The sequence below is a fragment of the Ambystoma mexicanum genome, chromosome 4q, assembly GCF_040938575.1.
Source record: "Ambystoma mexicanum isolate Mex_15411 chromosome 4q, UKY_AmexF1_1, whole genome shotgun sequence".
Lineage (NCBI taxonomy): Eukaryota > Metazoa > Chordata > Amphibia > Caudata > Ambystomatidae > Ambystoma > Ambystoma mexicanum.
Window position 1 is genome coordinate 829,113,572 of NC_090928.1, and position 19,466 is coordinate 829,133,037.

General features: G+C 42.4%; 1 protein-coding gene across 1 annotated transcript in view; it reads left to right on the plus strand.

Annotated features, from left to right (window-relative positions):
* Positions 1–646: 646 nt before the first annotated feature.
* FSHR (follicle stimulating hormone receptor) overlaps positions 647–19,466 on the plus strand; it is a 2,702,145-nt gene continuing 2,683,325 nt past the window's right edge. Inside the window, exon 1 of the mRNA XM_069608399.1 lies at positions 647–880. Coding sequence (XP_069464500.1) covers positions 732–880 — 149 coding nt within the window. The 5' untranslated portion in view covers positions 647–731. The remainder of the gene's footprint in view (positions 881–19,466) is intronic.

The following is a 19,466-nucleotide window of genomic DNA, read 5'->3' on the forward strand; positions in this document are numbered from 1 at the left end:
TTTTACGGGTGCTAAAAGTGGGAATCCCTTGCGGTGCAGCCATCATGATAAAATAATCACATGCTGCCAGTAATGACGGCGGTTTGGCAGGCAGTGCGGGAAACGCAGGCTCTCAGCTCCTCCCACCCCAAACATGTTTGCCAAATGAAAGAAAATGGGACCGTTTGGAACAAGAAATGGTAAAAGTGTACCACCACATCCTAGTCCTTCTATTCACTGGACTTCGAGCACAATACTCGTATGCGTTTAGTAAAATGATGTTTAAAACCTGTAAATTGATGCATATAGCTTAAGTGTATTTTAAGGAACAAAATAGATTTTCAATCGGTCATGTACATTCATGATGAGGATTGTAGGAGAGTTGTTTACTTACTCTATAACAACATACGATGAAGCATGAGAATGTGTAAAGGGAAGTGGATGCACTGTCTGCGTTTTAACTTTCTAGTCTGCTTTGGCGCTTCCACGGCAATCGTGATGTGCCAACATTGAAATAAATGGTACAACTTGTATTGCCACACACTTTCTAACAAAACAAGTTCAACCAAAAGTCAACCTAGTCACAAAGTAGCAAAATCCACGAAGTGAAACTTGCCCGAGTCATCGCGCTCGGGTCACGTGGTGCACCTCTTTTTCCAGACAGATCTGAAAGTAAAGGAGTCACTCAGAGGCACGCGGAGGCTGGGCAGTCATCCGGTGAATGAAGAGGGGAATAGCAAACACAGACAAGCATGTCTCGGGTCGTCTTCTGCATGCTCCTGGCTTTGGGCTGCACTTCTGGGTGCCATCCAGTCTGCCGCTGCGGGAACGGGGTGTTCACCTGCCAGGAAAGCCAGGTGGTCCAGATTCCGCGGGACATCCCCAAGAACTCCACTGAACTGTGAGTAGAAGGGTCGGGGCCCCGACACGACTCCCAGCACCGAGTGCCGTGGCAGGCTACCCGCCTGCTGCCTCACTGGGGCTGGGCTCTTTTTGTTTGAGATACTTGAAATACAGCGGAAAAGGTGTAAGACATAACTGCCTTATTTCGAAATGTTAGCACACACATAGCTCGAATGTTTCCCAGGACCTGAGACCTTGAACTCGTGCAGACCGTACGCTGCATTGCAAACTTTTCTCTATGTTCTCCAGAAATAAAACTCTATAAAACCATCAGTGCAGGTCGGCCGCGTAACTTGGTGACAGAGATCTCGTATTGGAAGCAATATGGGCGTGCTGCGTCCATGTCAAGAAGGAATGACGCTGCTAATGTTGCTTGTGCAGTTCGGCTTTTTAGAACCAGGCTGTTGCTCTGCTTTGTTTACGTGGGTTGGTAATGTAATATGATTACTCCATTACAACATTGGCATTATTGTTGTAGGTCCAAATACATGCACCGGGCCTGATTCACAACGCATTTTCCAATGGGTACCCATTGAAAAAACGTCCTTGTGAATCAGGCCCCATACATGCAAAGTTAAAGAGGGAACGATATCATCAAATATTGATTGCATAAAACATACATAGTAATAGCACAGCAAGCCATTTTGATATATTTATTGTAGATAAGTGTATATCAGTATGACTTAACAGCATCGTCTTTCCGCATCCCAGAGGTGTGCCGTATCACTGCACTTCCCCGTGCATTGCCAGCAGAAAGGTGCATTCGAGATGTCCATAAGTGCACTCGATTAACTAAAGTCTTGAACAGCATGTTTTGGAGAAGTTCCCTTTCGTAGGCTTCTTTGCTATTGTTAGATAGCAGTATTGTTGTTTGTGCATTTGTGGATGAAATGCGTTCTTTTCCTTTTGTGGACACTGCTTGTGGATTTAACAGAACGGAGGCGGTGTTACGGTCTCACAGAATCATCTTACGGGAACAGAGGGGGGTGCTGAGAACAATACATTGTTTGAAATATTGCACTGAAAATACTTGTGTGAATTTTGCTGATGCTGACGAAGCAGCCCCCCATTGTACACATTGGCTGATTTACAAAGGCGGTTTCAACGGCAATATATATATATATATATATATATATATATATATATATATATATATATATATATATATATATATATAACAAAGGGGACAACAGCCACACCTCTGGCGCCCCAGAGGAGTATCTGCACTCCAATCGATTCCCACATCTGTGTTGCGCTGTAACTTCAAGTATATATGTACCTATCTTTCTACGAGCCTATCTATCTATCTATCTATCTATCTATCTATCTATCTATCTATCTGTCTATCTGTCTTGGGTGTCTCTCACTATCTAAGGGCCTATTGGTCTATTTATCTATCTATCTATCTATCTATGGGCCTGTCCGCGCATCGATCCATCCATCCATCTACCAACCCACCCGGGCGTATTTGCATAGTGTTAAAAGCCTCTCAGGCAACACACCATTGAAGAAGCCAAATCGCAGGGATCTGTAATCAGCAATGTTTTGACGATGTTGTCTAATGCACATCAAGTCGGCCGGTAGAGATAGACCCGTGGAGAAGACACCTGGGCCTGAATTACAGAACCTTTGCCCCCAAAATGTACACAGTAACAAAAAAAGACATAAAACAATTCACATTTGCACAGGCGCAGTTTTTGCCCCCTTTCAAATAACATGAATAATTGCCATTGCACTGTTGAGCCCGTGTTTGTTGTAAGGGAAATTATACAATGTAATCCTGCATTTGTGTTTCCTTAAGAGCTTTGGTCACCATACTTCAGGCATCACACATTAAGTGAGGCAATTATTTGGGAATTCTTGCCTTGGGGAGATTAGGTGTCCCATATCTGTTCCCACAAACGGCCTGATTCACAGAGCGTTTTCCAGTGGGAGTATGCCATTATAAAACGCTTCTATGACCAAAGGCCAAAGTGTCTACGACTGGCCCTGGTACTTGGAAAAATGCTCAATGAAATATACAAAAACATGTTTTAATGAAACCTATGTTTCCACTGAAAATCAGCTTCCGTCCCACTACGGTCCCTGCTAGCGTTAAACAAAATCTGTGCTGCAGAGGCAGAGCACGTCATACTCAATAAAAGTATACACCACACAGAGGGACCCACCTCTGCATTCACTGAAGTTTCACTTTTCTACCACGTAGTGCAAATTCGCAGAGTTAACAGTGGCAAAATTGCCTTTACTCCTCAAAGCGTAAATGCCTTATGCAGGGAACGATTGTGGGATTCATCTAGTATGGACTCCTATGGGATCTGTCTGCTTCCATCATTCCCTTCATGTGGATTAGGAATCCAAAGCATTCCTGCCAGCATGAGTATCTGTGCTGGAGGTAAGAGTTGATCTGCCAGGCTCCAAAATGAGGCTGATCTGCAAAAGCGTTGGAAACAGCATTTTCCCCCATATTTACCTATCGACTTCACCGGAAACATAACCGCAGAGACAGTTGGGGCAGTCTCATTTTTGTCTTGAGTTCAGCCCAGTGTATCATTATTTGAATTCCTTTTCAGAAGCTTGAAACTCAGCTGACGAAATGTGCAACTAAACCCTCACTCAACTTTAAAACCTTGGATTGAGGATATTTTTGTATTTTTAAATGAGACTAGATGTGCGTCTACTGATTTGGACAATATTAAACTGATGGAAAGGGAGATCAAGAAAAAGGCGGCGGATTGGGATTGAAGGAGGTCTCGATCCAAGTTGAACAGCATGTCTACTTATAAACAGTTTTCGATACAATCTTTTATCATAGGGCCGCCTTGGTGCTACATTATAAATGTCCAAGATTCAAGAGTTAGGTGATGTATTATGTGCCTTATATTAAATCAACTCTTTACTATGTCAAACCAGGGTGCTCGGCCCAATATTCCAGGGGAGGCGCGTTTATGCAAATTGTGTGGCTTATTGGTGGAGACTGCATCATTTGCGGACGAGTTGTAAAACAGTGGAGCTATATCCAAGTGACTTTGATAAATTGACCCATAACTTATATTTTATATAAACTGACCAGTTCTGGAGCAGAATATTTGAGGGCAATAATCTTGTGATGAACTTTTCTAGGATGGCTTGAGTGCGCAGATGATCTCTTAATACTTGATTACATACCTGCTGGCCTGCAGCCTATGCTCGATTCCTTAGCAATATACTCTAAGGGTAATGGTTTGTCAATTAATATTGAAAAAAGTAAAATTATGGTTTTTACGAAAAAACATAAACCAAAGAGAAATAGGTGGACATTACAGTCGTAAGTGATTGAACAAGTTATTACATATAAATATCTTGGCATCATTATCTACGAGAAGTTAAATTGGAAAGCTCATTGGTTGGCATTGAAGCAACAGTGTCTTATTTCAGCCAATGCTTTGAGTATTTACATTGGCAGAAATAATGGCTACTCTGTATCAGCTGTTATTACAATCTATAGGGCAAATGTAAGGGCCCCATTATTGTATGCAGTAGAGATTTGGGCCCATAAATATGAAAAACATCTTGTAGTCTTTGAGTCAAAACTTTTAAGAAAACCTCTGCGACTTCCCCAATATGTGAGCGTCGAATTTCTGTATTTAGAGTTTAACATTAAAGGAATCTGACATGCCTACCTCAGGCAATGGCCCTCATTACGATACCGACGCTAAACCATGGCGCTATTAGCACCATCGTTGGTGCCGGTATAGTAACATGTCTGCCATGGTGAAATGGGGAAATACCGCCCCATTCCAAGGTTGGCGGGCGGTATTTCCCCATTTCCCCATGGCCCTTCCCATTCCCATATTTGCCCCATAGGGCATAATGGGAATGGCAAAGGCGCTAAGTAGGGTACCGCAAATTGCAGTACTGTACTTAACGCGAAGGTCCCTTTGCAGGTCCCTACTTTAACGGCTGGTTCAGACCAGCCGTTCAGGTCGGGTCCCGCAAAGGGACCTCGTAGTAAGGCGCTAAGTGGTTAACGGCGCCGCAGCCTTTTACGGCGCTGTTAACCACTTAGCGCCTGGGTCGTAATGAGGCCCAATGTGTGATGTCCTATGAAAATATGTGTACTCTTCAAATAGACATGATAATTGTACCATTTGTGGAAGTGTTCTTGCGTTTGGATGGAAATGTTCACTTGGTATCATGGGAACATTATATAAATTAATTAAGAAATGGACAATGGGTAGTAAATCCATCCATACCATAAGTGCTCTGAAAAACTGGGTAAACAGGAGACTGAATGATTTTGCTTATGAGCAAAATATGCTAAAGATAGCATCACATGCACATAGTGGTGCATATTGTGAAGAGCGACTTACTAGAACTATGCCCCCAATGTACACTTTAGCCTATCCAAGCATAAGAACGTTCTGTACCTACTTACTTTTAAAATGTAATGTGTCTGAGGCATTGAAGACTAATGGTGATAGATTAGGACTATTAGGCGCGCGCACCCAGCAAGTCCCAGAAGTCCCGCTTTGCCGCGGGAGACTCTGCTGTTCTGCTCCTTGCTCTGCTTACCTTTTATTGGATTTCCTACAAACGAAAAGGATTTACTCCTTACTACAACAACCAGAAGGTGAAGGACAACACAGACTTTATCTAATAGCACCTTTAATACTTTGTTGAACTTAGTATTGACATATATTTCCCCTTTCCTTAGGCTTCACTTCAATCAGAGGAGGAGGGACTACATAAGGGAGGCTGCGCGTGCAATGCGCGCGCGCACCTAGCAAGTCCCAGAAGTCCCGCTTTGCCGCTTCGCCGCGCTCATCGCGGCAAAGCGGTGAAGGTCTGTTCTGCCTCTGTTATTATTGGCACTAGTCCTCCCTTTTAGACACTAATTTGTTTTTCAATACTTTGCGGAAAAAAAAAAAAAAAATGAAACGAGGTATAAATTCTTTGAGAACCGGAATGTCGGTTTTAACTTCAGCACACAACACCAATGGTGTGAGCTTTTCTCACACTTCAACTCATGAAGGTCTAAAAAAAAAAAAAACCCCGCTTAAGCTCGACTCCCCGTGGATGTGTCATCCGATCCACAAAGAGCAGAGCTGAGCAACTATTGGGTATGGACATTCGTTCATTTTGCAGGGACACTAGCTGTGGGAATAACATCCTATGCACAACGGCTACCCCTTCCATGGGTAGAAAGGACTCTTCGCAAGGATTTGCCATGGAAAAAATCGTCATTGGAGAGGGCTCAAATGGACAAATAATGCCAGTGAACAACATGGTAAAGAACCCTGATGGTGAGAATGTAAAATCTGTAACAGCTCCAGGCCCAACAGTTACGTTTGCGAAAGAGAACGTTTCTCTTACTGATAGCATTTTGCTAACAAATGTTCCAACTGGCGTTGTCGCCCCCTCTAGTGAAGTAGCCAATATGTCTGTCTTAAATGTTAGCAATTCATCTAGTGCTAAAACATCATCTAGTCCTGCTTCTAAGGACATACCTATAATTGATTTAGATGCAAATGTTTTGGCTTTCTCACTACATACTGGCTCAGACAACTTATCCAAGTCACCTACGCTTTTCACTAATATTAGCGCTTCCAATTCTGTGGAAAATTTGTCATTTAGTGCTCCAACCCCGAGAAAATTGGCCGAAAAAGGCTCCTTTGTTGCTGGTCACGGTGACACTCAGAACGTAAGTACTGGCATTGCACTTATGTCTGTGAATAATGCCATTTTGGCTTTGGCAAAGTTGTTCGAAGTGCTTGTTATAAAGGCTGAAGTCCACTCAAATCAGCTTAACCAGTTACTTACCGAGCAACTTATAATTTCAAATAGTTTAGAGAAACTGAGCCACTCGGAAAAAGTAACAGTCATCAAAAAGTATGTAATGTCCCAGACCTCTGCTGATGCTGTTCCTTCTGCTCAAATATATCAGCCCATTCCCTTTATCCTTGACCCGATAACTGACCTTACAGAAAGTATGCAAGAGACAATAACTTCACAAAAAAAGAAACCATCTTACTCACTCTTTGGGGCTCAACCCACTGTTTCTGACACAGTGAAATTTTGCCCCAAAAAGAATCCCGTTACAAAAGAAAAATAGAAAACTAAGAATATAAAATCTGTCTCCAATTGCACCTCCCAAACCAAAGCTTTCATTAACAAACTGTCAACCCCAATCTAATCCACGGTTTCGGCCTCCAAAGCCATAACAAAAAAATACTTCCAACAAATGCAGGCTAAAAAGGCAAAGTTACTGCCTGCGCCTACTGATCTTGTTATGGTATATAGTCCCCTAAGAAAATTGATAAGTGTGGCTGACCAGATGTCTCAAAAAGCTGTCAAAAAACCAACATCAAGCAGCCCTCCCCTTTCTGTTCCCACCACCTGTAACTTACCAGCAAGTGGCTTTACTTTCAATGCCCCGACGGTCCTGAAAACAGTGAATGGAGAAAACCATCGAAAAGAGTTAAGAAAGGCAGTTGATGACTATCTGGCGTCAAAATCTGTTTCTAAAAACCTAGTCTTTGGGCATAGCACATCTACTGCGCCCCAGGTTCCATCCCCAGCAGTGGCTTCAAACTCCTTAAAAACAGGAATGCCTTCATTATTTGATGCAGGGAAAATTGGGCCTTTGGCTCCTCCTTATAAAGGAGAGATTGCCGATGTCCCTAATTTTGTGACTGTTAGTGACATGGAAAGACTAGTCCAGACCACTCTGACCAAGTTCTTAGAAACGTCTACTGCCTCTCAACCTCCCTTAGTGTGCAATGGTTCTCACTCAATTCCCATTAATCTGCCTATGCCAGTTAAACAGAAACCCGACTCTGTGTGCTTTAAACGTCCTGCAGTGCACTCACTGACCCTTAGCTGTCAACCGCTGCCTATCAAACAATATGATCTTAATCGGGCCTCCGTGTTGTCCATTTTCCGAGAGATTCCAGAGCTAGATGACATTGGCTCCATCGACATTGAACTTGTCGAATTCCCAGATACAGTAAAACGGTCCTCTGTAAATCTCTGGATCAACTCGAGGGTTGTGGTGAATGCTATCTGGGTGGTGAAGTCCCAATTTGTAGACCTTGGCTTCACCCTTTTGCCAACGCATGATGCCCCAGTAAACACACCTATACATCAACAGGATATACATCTGAGGCAAAAAATGAAGAAATCTCAAATACAAACTGTAAACTCCTGCAACTGTCAGTGCCAGAGTAATCAACGTTAGCAATGCAATCCCCTCAATACAGAATAATTCCTTTGTCAGCTGGAATTCCAGAGGGAATCGGCACCTTTTGAATAATGACACTTCTCAACTGCTGGGACATGATGTAATTTTACTTCAGGAATCTTGGCTAACTAGCACACCGTCATGGAACAATTATGATGTTTGCTTAGTTCCAGCTGCAAAGCGCCCTTTAGGGCGTCCAACCTCTGGCTTGTTAACTGCTGTCAAGCAGTCATCTTGATTAAAAATTGAAGCGTGGTTTTGTCCGAATGATTTTGTACAGATGTCGAGAATTGTGGGAGAAAGTTTCACATGTGCTGCAATTAACATCTATTGGAACCCAATGGGCATTTCTGATGACTGCTTTATGGATGCGGTGAATAAGCCCATCGATATTGTTAGTTTAGATGCGCACACAGATCTAACCTATTTAACAGGTGATCTAAACTTACCTTGCTTGGGCCCTCAATGTCATTTAGAACAAAAATGCCTTAAAATGTGGTCAACTTTTACAGTTTCTCGCAATCTTTATATTCTAAATGGCGCTTTTCCACAAGACATTCCACCTAGACCAACTTGGCACCGTGCACGTAGCAAGGGGATCATTGATTTCACCTATGTCAATGCTCATATGCTAAATCAAGTCACTTTGTTTCAAATTATTCATTCTGAAGCGAGTGACCACAATATTTTGCACACTACATGCTGCCTGAATTTGATCAAATCTAACATGAAACCTACATACTTGAAGGGTTCTTGTAAGGTAAATCCAGCTAGGAATCGCTTGATATGGTCTGAAACCTCCCTGAAAGCTTTTAAGACATGCTATCACGCAGAACTAAGGATTAATGCTGAGAGCGATTATCCATCAGATGTTGTGTACTCTAACTTAATGCAGCTCTTCCAGCCGAACTCAATAGCCCATAAACAAAAGCAAACTCTGCATCTACATTGCACTGATCATGAAATCAGACTTGAGAAAGCTCTGGTATGGGCCGAAAAGAGGAAAGCCTTTAAACGTCCCTTACACTCTCGTGTGGTTGTCCTCTCCCGCATAAAAACAAAATATAGAAATTGGGTAAGAAGTAGGAAGGCTAAACTCTACCAAACTGACGGTAGGAATATGTTGCTATCCCTGGCATCAAAAAACACTGTCCAGTCTTGGAATATTATAAACCAATCGACAGCAGGCCACCAGGTGGCCGTAAAAGCAAATGAAGTGTCAGAGGACAAGTGGATACGCCATTACTCCGAGCTATTTTCGCTTCCTCGGTCTCCCCCTCCTGTACCTGTGGTGGATCCTGAGCTTCCCTTCCAACTCCGCTTTGATAGGGATGACATATTATATTTTATAAAAAAAGCAAGCAATTCCAGAGCTCCCGGTCCGGATGGCTTATCGAACGTACAATTGAAGCAATTCCCAGAAATTTGGGCAGACATATTATATCTTATGTTTAACACTATCAACACCTCCCAAAAAATTCCAAGTTCATGGAAACAATCAATTGTTGTTCCGATTTACAAGAAGGGTGATCGAGCCAACCCGATTAGCTACAGACCGATCTCTTTGCTCGATGTTTCGGGCAAGATTTTTTGCCGCATTATTCTTAGAGAACTCAATAATTGGACAAAAAATCTTTTTAAAAGGGATCCTCTTCAATCTGGGTTTGTCACTGGACTTGGCACGATCCCTAACATTATTACCATCAAGATGCTCAAGTCACAATATGCATCTAGGAAACAAACTCTATATTTTGCGTTCATTGACTTCCGATCTGCCTTTGACTCCATAAATCGTGACCTACTATTCTTTAAGCTAAAAAAATTGGGTTGTCCAACCTCTCTCTTGGCCCTAATTATCCAACTACATTCGAACACCACTATGAGAGTTAGGCTAACGCTCGAAGGCCTCCTTTCTGCCTCCTTCTCCACCTCTGTGGGCTTAAAACAGGGATGCATTCTGGCGTCGATTTTGTTCAACCTTTTTATTTTTGACATGGGTGTCTCCTTTCTTGGAATTACAACAGATGCTCCGGAGCTGGGTGGCTAGCGTATCCCCTGGATGCTTTATGCTGATGACCTTGTTCTAATATCACAAATTCCTAAAGGCCTCCAGAACTTGCTGTCTGCTCTATCAGATTATGCAGAGTCGAATTACCTAACTGTAAATCTGTCCAAGTCTTAGATCATGGTCTGCAGACCCCTTGGTAAACAACATTTTTTTAAGGGGGTTTGGTGCTTGCATCAGGAAATAATTGAAATAGTGTCCGAATATAAATATCTGGGCATCTACATTCAAAACACCGTCAGTGATGATACATTTTTGTACACCTTACAGTCAAAATTAATGTCTCTGATATCGCAGGGTAAAATTCTTGTACATAAATTTGGGAAATTCATGCTAAAACATCTCATCATGTTTTATGAGCAAAAGGTGGTTCCCATTCTACTTTATGGTAGCGAAACAAATCTATATTCAAATGATAGCCTATGGAACAGACTGGAGGCCACCTTTTGGAAAAAGGTCTTGCTACTCCCAAAGTGTTCACCCCTGCCCATTTTGCGGTTTGAACTAGGGCTGAACTCCCTATGTAGTAGAGTCAAATGGAAAATGTGTTCTTTTTTTCGCAAATGCTTACTTGGAGTGACCGATAACAATATTTTGAGCACGGTGCTCGCCATCTGTCTGTCTCCACTTCTGACTTTCCCTTAAAATGGCGAAATTATGTTATGGTCATCCTGGTTGAGGCCAATATCTCGCTACAATTTCTCATTGAATATCCTATCCGAGCGAAGAAAAAGTACTATCAATGGGATTGGATCAAAAATTATGAATCATGTGTAAAATACAGAGACTTTGATGTAAATTGTTTTGGGACAAAATGCGTGGGTCAACCGGCTGGTTACATTTTGAAATGTCCATCTGCAAACATCTGCAATAAGTTACTGCGGTTGAGATTAAATTTGTGGTTAACGGGTGAAGTGTTGGTGAGGCGAAAAATCATTCCTGCCAATCAAAATTTCTGTCGCTTTTGCGAGAACCAATGTGCAAAAGAAACCTTGCCACATATAATTGTCTCCTGCCCTTCTCTGCAGGCCTTGCGACTGAAATATTTTAACAATTTGTGGAATTTGTACATAGAAAGAGACGAAAGTGAGATTTGGAGCGTTTTATTTAAGAGCGTTCGATTTTCGATTATGAAGGCTTTGGTTCACTTTCTGGAAGCTGTGCTACCTGCTGAAATATGCTTTTAGTATAGATGCAATTTTTTAACATATTTTGCAGCTCCCTTGTCAATTGTAAAAGCACCATAAGCACCTTCTCCTTAGATTTTCTTACAAATTATTTTAGTTTCTCATTTAACTGCTCTTTTATATCTTCTTTTGTCTGTTTTAAATTAGTAATTCCTTATTTTGTATATTTCTGATCTTATCATGTTTTGTCACTATGTTAAAAGGAAATTGTTATTTTACATGTTAATATTTTTGAAAAGTTGATTAATTCAGCTACATCAAAATAAAAAAAAATAAAAAAAGATTAGGACTATCAATTGAGTCAAGAAAATGCCGATTTTGTGGCAACCAAGTAATAGAATCATAATACCACCTGTTCATGAAATGTGAAAGCTTGAAGTACTTGCGGAATAGGTATTTTAAATCCTACGATAATGCTATTGATATTAAGGATTTCCCTAATTTATGAATGATTTTTATGAGAGGAAATTATATTAATTTAATATATTTTATTGTGCTATTTTGCATGAAGATTGTAGAAATATTAAGATGCACTGAATAATCTTTTTTAAGATGTTGTGACATGTATTACAGTATATGTTCCGGACCACCGTTTTTAGCTTTTTTATTCTGGAAAATGTTTAATTGTTTTATGTCATGTGTTACATAAAGCCCAAGTTGGCTGTAAGTATATCTAATAAAAACTTGAATAACTTGAATATATCACACGTGGTAAGACCTTTTAAAGACATTGAGCATCATCTCATTTATTGATGTGGAGTACTTGATTGGATTAAAATTATATGTGAAACTGTTTTGTGATGTAGAATGTCTTCTTTATTTAATATGTTGGTTTGTTTTATATTTGTTTTTAATGAATGTATGGTACTGATGTTACTTTGTTTTTTATGGTTTTATTAACCAATACAACCCTAATGACAATGCAAAATGAATACAAATGTGCAAGTTAAAATGTAACATCCTACTGTAAATGACACGCCTTCTTCCTAAACTATGAAACTGGTCAAACTCGCGTTAAAGGTTTTGAAGCCAATGTGCTATCATATCACTGCTATCAATAATACCATGATTAGTATCTGTATTATTATTACACATCACTGTAATGAGTGAATAGTTTAGTAACGGATTGTTCACTTTGCTGGCCTGTGTAGAGAGAATACGTGAATTCTGTTTTTACTAAACTAGAGCAACAATGATATTTCTGATTTAATTCCTCATAAAATAAAGCATTTGTTCAAATATGCTTAGCATGTTTTGCTCCACATCACAACCTATCACACACAAAGAAGGTTCAATAGCATGTTCGTGTAAACTCTTTTATAGTGGAAAACACCATGCTGGTATTTTTTCAGCAACGGAAAATGCCATTTATAACGCGCTAAAGGGTTTTTCAATGGCGTTTTCACATTGAAAAACGTTTTTGTAAATCAGGTGCTCTCTCCCGCTCTTTCTCTCTTTTAGATCCTCTAGCGCCCCCTCTCTATCAAGATCACGCATGCATGTGCACGCACACACACCGTTTGTAAAGTGATCTCATTCGAGTATATACTTCGTAAAATTCGTATTATTTTATAGTGTAATTCTCACTAAATTGCAGTGTAATGTGCTGTATGTAGCCTACAAATCACACAAAATGACAAAATATATTCTCCTAACATTATCGTGCTACATTTTTGTGCACTTGCAGGCTGAATTATTTATTTTCAAAACACACCACCAACATTCAAGAAACACATGTATTCCTAGTCATTAAGAATGAAACCTATTATTTTATAATTTCATGCAATGTTGACATCTTTTGTGCTGGCCCTGCCCCTGCCTTATAATATGACATATTATGACGTCGGGTGCTTTCATGTTGTTTCAGTACTTTCTGTGTTTCCGGTGGATTCATGTTAATGTTTTTTAGACTTATAAAGCACTCTAACACAAGTGGTCCCCTGGTGCAGCAAACACACAACGACGATAAAAAAGTGATTTGCTGCGCTGTGCTAAATACACATATATAATGGCAGCAGTGTCAGACTGGTATGAAAAAAAGTAGTAATGGGCACCACAAAAACCAAAGCGGGCTGCATTTAGAAATGTCAAATCATATGGGGCCTAATTCACAGAAGTGTTTTATAATGGCAAAACCACATTGGAGAACGCTCCCTGAATAAGAGCCTATTACCTTTTGCAGGCCACTGTTTAAGTAGCACCGAGGGGTAATTTTTGGAAAAAATGGCCCGATGCATGTAATTATTTGCGTGCAAAAACAGGTACCGCTTTTGTGGTGTCGAATGCACTGTACTTTTCCTGGACCTGCGTGGAGTTTGCACAGGCTCGGCACGTCTCTGGAAGCTATTGAGGGCCGTTGCGCGAGACTCCATGCGAGAACCTATACCTCTCTAATAAAGTTCATTTAGATTATTGTGAAACCATGTTTGTAAAATGACTACTTAATCTTGTTACCACTTTTAGCATCCTACTTCTTTATAGGCCCCCAAGAGGTACAACATCTTTTGAAGAACAATTACGGACCTTCTTTGGTTGTATTACTAAATTAAAATCTCCCCTTCTCCTCTTGGAAGACTTTAACCTTTGGGCTAATAACCCACAATGTCAAGATGCTACGTCTCTCTTAGGTAAACTTGGCTTACACAATATGTTACTGAGGCCACCCATACTGCAGGAAACAACCTAGATTGGATATTATCCGGCAACATGGATGTTCTTAATTTTAAGACTCAGATCTGTCCTTGGACAGACCGCTTTCTGCTCTTTTTTGATTCTTGCATCGATTCAGCAATGACCAAATCTGTCCGGCCCATTAAACAAATTGTTACTGTTAGGACCTCGAAATGCATAACTCATGAGGTTTTTGCCTCCACGGTTCTTCCATTGTTACCCTCTTTGAATGCCGAGCTTCTTCTAGATGCCTTTTCTTCTGCTCTCAGGAAGGCCGTTAATCAATCTTTCAAATCTTTTGCCCCCTTACAACTTTGCCCGCAGAAATCATTTTCTTCTCATTTGTGGGATTTTGCAGACATTTTAGATGCCAGAGCGAATAAAACACCATTGGTGTAATAATCCTTCTACTGATTCCCTCAATACATATACAGCTGCTGCAGGATTATTCAAAAGCCTTTTTCTGAAAGTTAAAAAAGAAAAACCTAATGCCAGGATTGAAATGGCTAAATCTAAGCTGCTAGCTGAACTCAAGGGTACCTGTTCAGATGCTCTTCCAGAAGCAGATAACACATGGTGCCAGCTCTAGGCTGGACTACTGCAACAGCCTCTTTCTAAATCTGCCTGCATCTACATTCTGCCCTCTGCAACTCATCCAAAGCAGGACTGCGAGACTTGTCCTTGGCCTCAATCCCAGGGATCGTATCTCTCCAGGACTGAAATCCCTACACTGGCTCCCAGTGGCTGCGAGGATTAATTTCAAAACCCTCTGCATTGTCCACAAGGACTTCTGGGGTATGGGGCCTGAATAGCTTCAAGTCTCTCTTCCTAAATATCTTCCTTCTTGAGCCCTTCTCTCATCCGCCTCCAACTCCCTCAGGGTCAGTCGCTTCTCCAAGCAACGAGTTGGTGGTAGATCTCTTTTTTCGGCTCGGGCCTCCCTCTGGAATAGCTTCCATGCCTCACTGAAACTTGAGGAGAACCATCTTCGGTTCCGGAAGCAGCTCAAGACCTTCCTCTTTGCTTCTGCTTTCTCTCCTCCTCTCCCCTGATGAACTCCTGGCTGGAATTGAAATTGCAATGGTCACCTGGCTACCCTCTGTTCTTGGGCCCAGGTCCTCTCCCCACCAGTTGCACACCTGCACTTGGGAGCTGTTCTGTGTAACCCTACAGTCCCCTACCAGGACCTCAGACCTGATGCCTGCACTTACCCCTGCACTTTCCACCACTTGGCTGCACCCCTTTGTTATTGTATTTATTGTTTTTTTTTATTTATGTTACTGTTCACCTATGTACTGCACTTTCCCCTCCCCTTTCCCTCCAACTTTTCCCTTTCCCCCCTCCCCTGCACTTACGCGATCTCAATGTCACCTGGCCTAGTTGGATTGTTGTCTTGGTCTTCCCTCTGCTCCCCCTCTCTTTCCTCATCACGCCTTGAAAAACGTATGTATAGCCACGTTATAAATGACATATCATACCATATCATATCCATGATTGTTTTGCTCAGAAAGTTACCTTGCACCAACAAAACATCTCCAATCAATTGATTCTATTTCAATCATCTGTGCAAGACACAAGGTCAATATGTCCCCTCTCTAACTCAGCCTTTCCCTGTTTCTCCTTTCATGGTGTATCAGAAAGTGAGGTTACTGAAGTCATATCTCATTTAAAGCCTACAAAATGCAAAGGGAACAGTTTTCCCTGCCTCACTTTTTCAGGATTTCCAAGCTACTTTGACACCTTGGGTTACCACCTCTGTCAAGCTCTCCTTTACTGAGGCTGTTGTCGCTGATAACATCAAAGAGGCGTGGATCACCCCCTTGTTGAAAAAGGAAAATCTTGATATCAGGGATCCTGGGAAATGTAGGCCTATTACTAATGTTCCCTTTCTATTAAAGATCCTGGATAAGATCGCACTCAACCAATGCCAACATTTTATCTCACAGAATGACATTCTTGCTATCAGTCAGTCTGGATTCTGTGTAAATCATGGAACCAAGACTACCTTAATCGATCTCAAGTCCAACATAGTGGAGATAATATATAAGGGTGGCCAGGCATTACTGTTTCTCTTGGATCTTCCGGCCGCCTTTGATTTGATCGACCATGAGATTTTGGCTGACAGGTTAAATGAGGTGGGCAGATGTTCTGAGTCTGCGGCAAATTGGCTTAAATCTTTTCTCGGCCCGCGCTCTGCCTTTGTTCGTAAGGATAGTGCGCAGTCCCTTAAGATGACACTGATTTGTGGGGTCCTATAGGGCTCCTGCTTGTCGCTATTTCCATTTAATATTTACATTAAGCCATTATGCAATCTTCTCTTCTCACTGGGTGTTCTTTTCGCAAATTACATTGACGACACCCACATTGTAATGCAATTGTCAGGCCTTTACAGTAAGGACCTTGAGAAAGTTAATACCATCTTTCATACCATACAACTCTGAATGGCTAAGAATTCCTTGGCTCTTAACAACAACAAAAAATGAGCTCCTCTTGTTGAGTACACCAGCCAAACTTAATCATATGGATCCCTCTTATGCTAGTTTTTGCATTGCAGGTTATACTAATAAGGTCTCTGATTTGGTGAAGACAATAGGAGTTTATTTCGACTTCCACCTTACTTTTAAGAAGCATGTCTTCCACCTTACATCCTTTTGCTCCTTCTATATCCATCTTCTAAGGAAAATTCCCCCCTACCTCTCGGAGACAAACTGAGCTATGATTGCAGCATCTATTATTAACTCTAAACTGGATTACTGTAACAGTCTGCTTATAGTATCACCCCAAGCCAATGTAAAAAGTATACAAGTAATTGAAAATTGAGCAGTTTGGGCCGTCTGCAGCCTTGGTCGACGTACCCATGTCACTGAGGCCCGTAGAAAACTACACTGGTTGCCCATTAACCAAATAATTAAATTCAAAGGCACTATGCTGGTTCATAATTGTCTAGCAGGCAAAGCCCCGAAATACTTGTCAGCCAGGAGCTCCAGAGTTGCTTTCCGGTGAACCCTCCACTCCAACAAAGATATACTCTTGAAGCACGAATCCTATTGAAGATGTTCGGTAGGTCAGGCTTTCATGCCTGGGCCCCAGATCTCTGGAATCAGCTTTCGTCTGTTCTGAAGGCTTGTGAGTCTGCCAACCAGTTTAGGAAACAACAAAAAAACATACCTATTTGTTTTTCTAGCATAGACTATCCCTTTCTGACTTCGATCCTTGTTCTTTTTTTTTTATTTGTCTCGTGAGCGCCTTGAGGTCTATGGGCGAATGGCGCTATATGAGAATATAAAAGATAGATAGATAGATAGATAGATAGATAGATAGATAGATAGATAGATAGAGCATGGGTTTGGCGTGCGCAGAGGACTGGGAACAGTGCGGAACTCCAAAAAAGGGGAAGAACTTGCTAAAAAGTGGGCGATCCTAGTGCAGCATGAGATGTATTCATGGATTTGATCACGCAACCTCTCGGCTGAGAAATGGCCATGCAAGGCCTACATACTATCCGCCACCTGAAGACACTTGCACGTAGGATTTTCACCATAGAGGTGGGTTTGCATGTCAGATTTAGGGGTACATGCATGCAAATGGGGTTTCGAACATACTTAGGGATGCACATAAGCAGTGTAGCGGGGTACAGGAACGGTTTACAGGGGTTCATCTGCAGATTTCCCAGTTTAGACCGAGTTACGATCTTTCATACGCATGTTGTTGCGGTGCCGTGAACAGTTAAGGGGGACCCTGCGCAGGATCCCCGAGATGCAGGCCTGCTTGCAGGGACCCCGCAAACTCTTTGAAAGGTGTGTGTATTCACACTCGGGGAAGTACGCAAAAGTAGCTGATCTGGCTGTTTATGTTTTGCATGTGGGCATGTCGGGGGCGTTGCAGCCACGACTTGCGAATAACCTTACTTTGTGCAAACAATTCCATGAATACACGGGTTGGGCATTTTTTATTCTGCACGCAAGCTCACGCAATGTGCTTCTCTGCGTGTGGCCCTTGCAGGGTTTCTGCCACATTTCCATGAATCAGGTCCAATTTGTTTAAATAAGTTTGGGTCAGTCTCAGAATTCTTTAACTCCTTAAAGATACTGCCATTGGCAAAGGAAACAGGCCTATGCTGGCCTGTTGGGTGAGCACATCAGGCATTTTCCTTTTGCCTGATTGGCCAGTACGTGCTTGCTGAGAATAGAGCCATAGGAGGAACAAGAGATCTGGCAACTTGTTGCCCAAAAAGTCAGTGCAGTAGGGAACACCCCATGCACAACCAAGGACATGCGCAAGCAATGGGACCACCTGCGCCTGAGAGTCAGGAACATAATGTCGGCATACCGGAGCCAGGCCATGGCTACTGGCGGTGGTCCTAGCTCACCAATAAAGCTAAGCCGGTCGGAGGAAATCTGCACCAGCAATATAGGCATTGAGGCAATAGAAGGTGTAGGCGAGATGGAACGTGGGGCCACATCATCCGCGGATGGAGGTGAGTGTCCTAAGAAAACACTGTAATGCAAAGTATGATGATAGTCCACCAATTTGTCCGTCCAAAGAGGCAATTCATGGCCCATTACATACACATTGACAGATACCTGTCTAGATGCCGTCTGCAGCACAGACACATCCACATGCATGTAGCATAGCAATGCCATAACTGCCACACACCACACAAATTTGAAAACGGCATAAGTCACACTGCACGCAGTCCACAACAGAAACGCATGTCACAATGAATACACCAGCTCCTACATGAGTGACCCTGAGGAATGCCTGCATGCTTCACCCATATCACAAGCAACATGAAACTCCAATACCTAATCCCCTCTAATGTGTAGAACAGCAATAATACCAATGTATGCATGATGCATGTCGAACCATCACTGATGCCGTCCCTCTCTCGATCCCCCACAGGCTCAGATCCTGACAGCGAGGCCCAGGACTCAGCCCCACAGGCAACAACTCCCCGGAAGAGGGCCAGGGAAGAAGGTAACAGGCCTTCAACTTCGAAAGGGCCAGCCAAGCCACGACAGGGACAGAAGGGGCAAACACCACTGGATGCCATGGCACTGGTGCCGCTAAGGGCCACTGCTACAGTCCCCACAACACCTGTGTCCCCTGCACAGGAGACAGTGGCTGATGGGGCCCTTTCAGCTGCGACCAGCTCTTTTGGGCAGGCGGCAGTTACGGCACCCCAGACAGACGAGGACGCCCAGGGCCAGGTGTATGTCCCTGTGGAGGATGACTCCTCGGATTTACCTGGCACACCCAGTACCACACCATCACCCCAGGTCACACCTATATACCATGACACCTCACCAGAGCAGGCTGGAGGGGAGACAGTTCAAGGGAGGGGGAGGGGGTGTGTGAGGTGAAGGGTTTGAGCACTTTGTAGTATTGAACAGTTAAATACACCTGTTGTGTAGCAGAAAAATACTTGAGTGGACATTCCTTA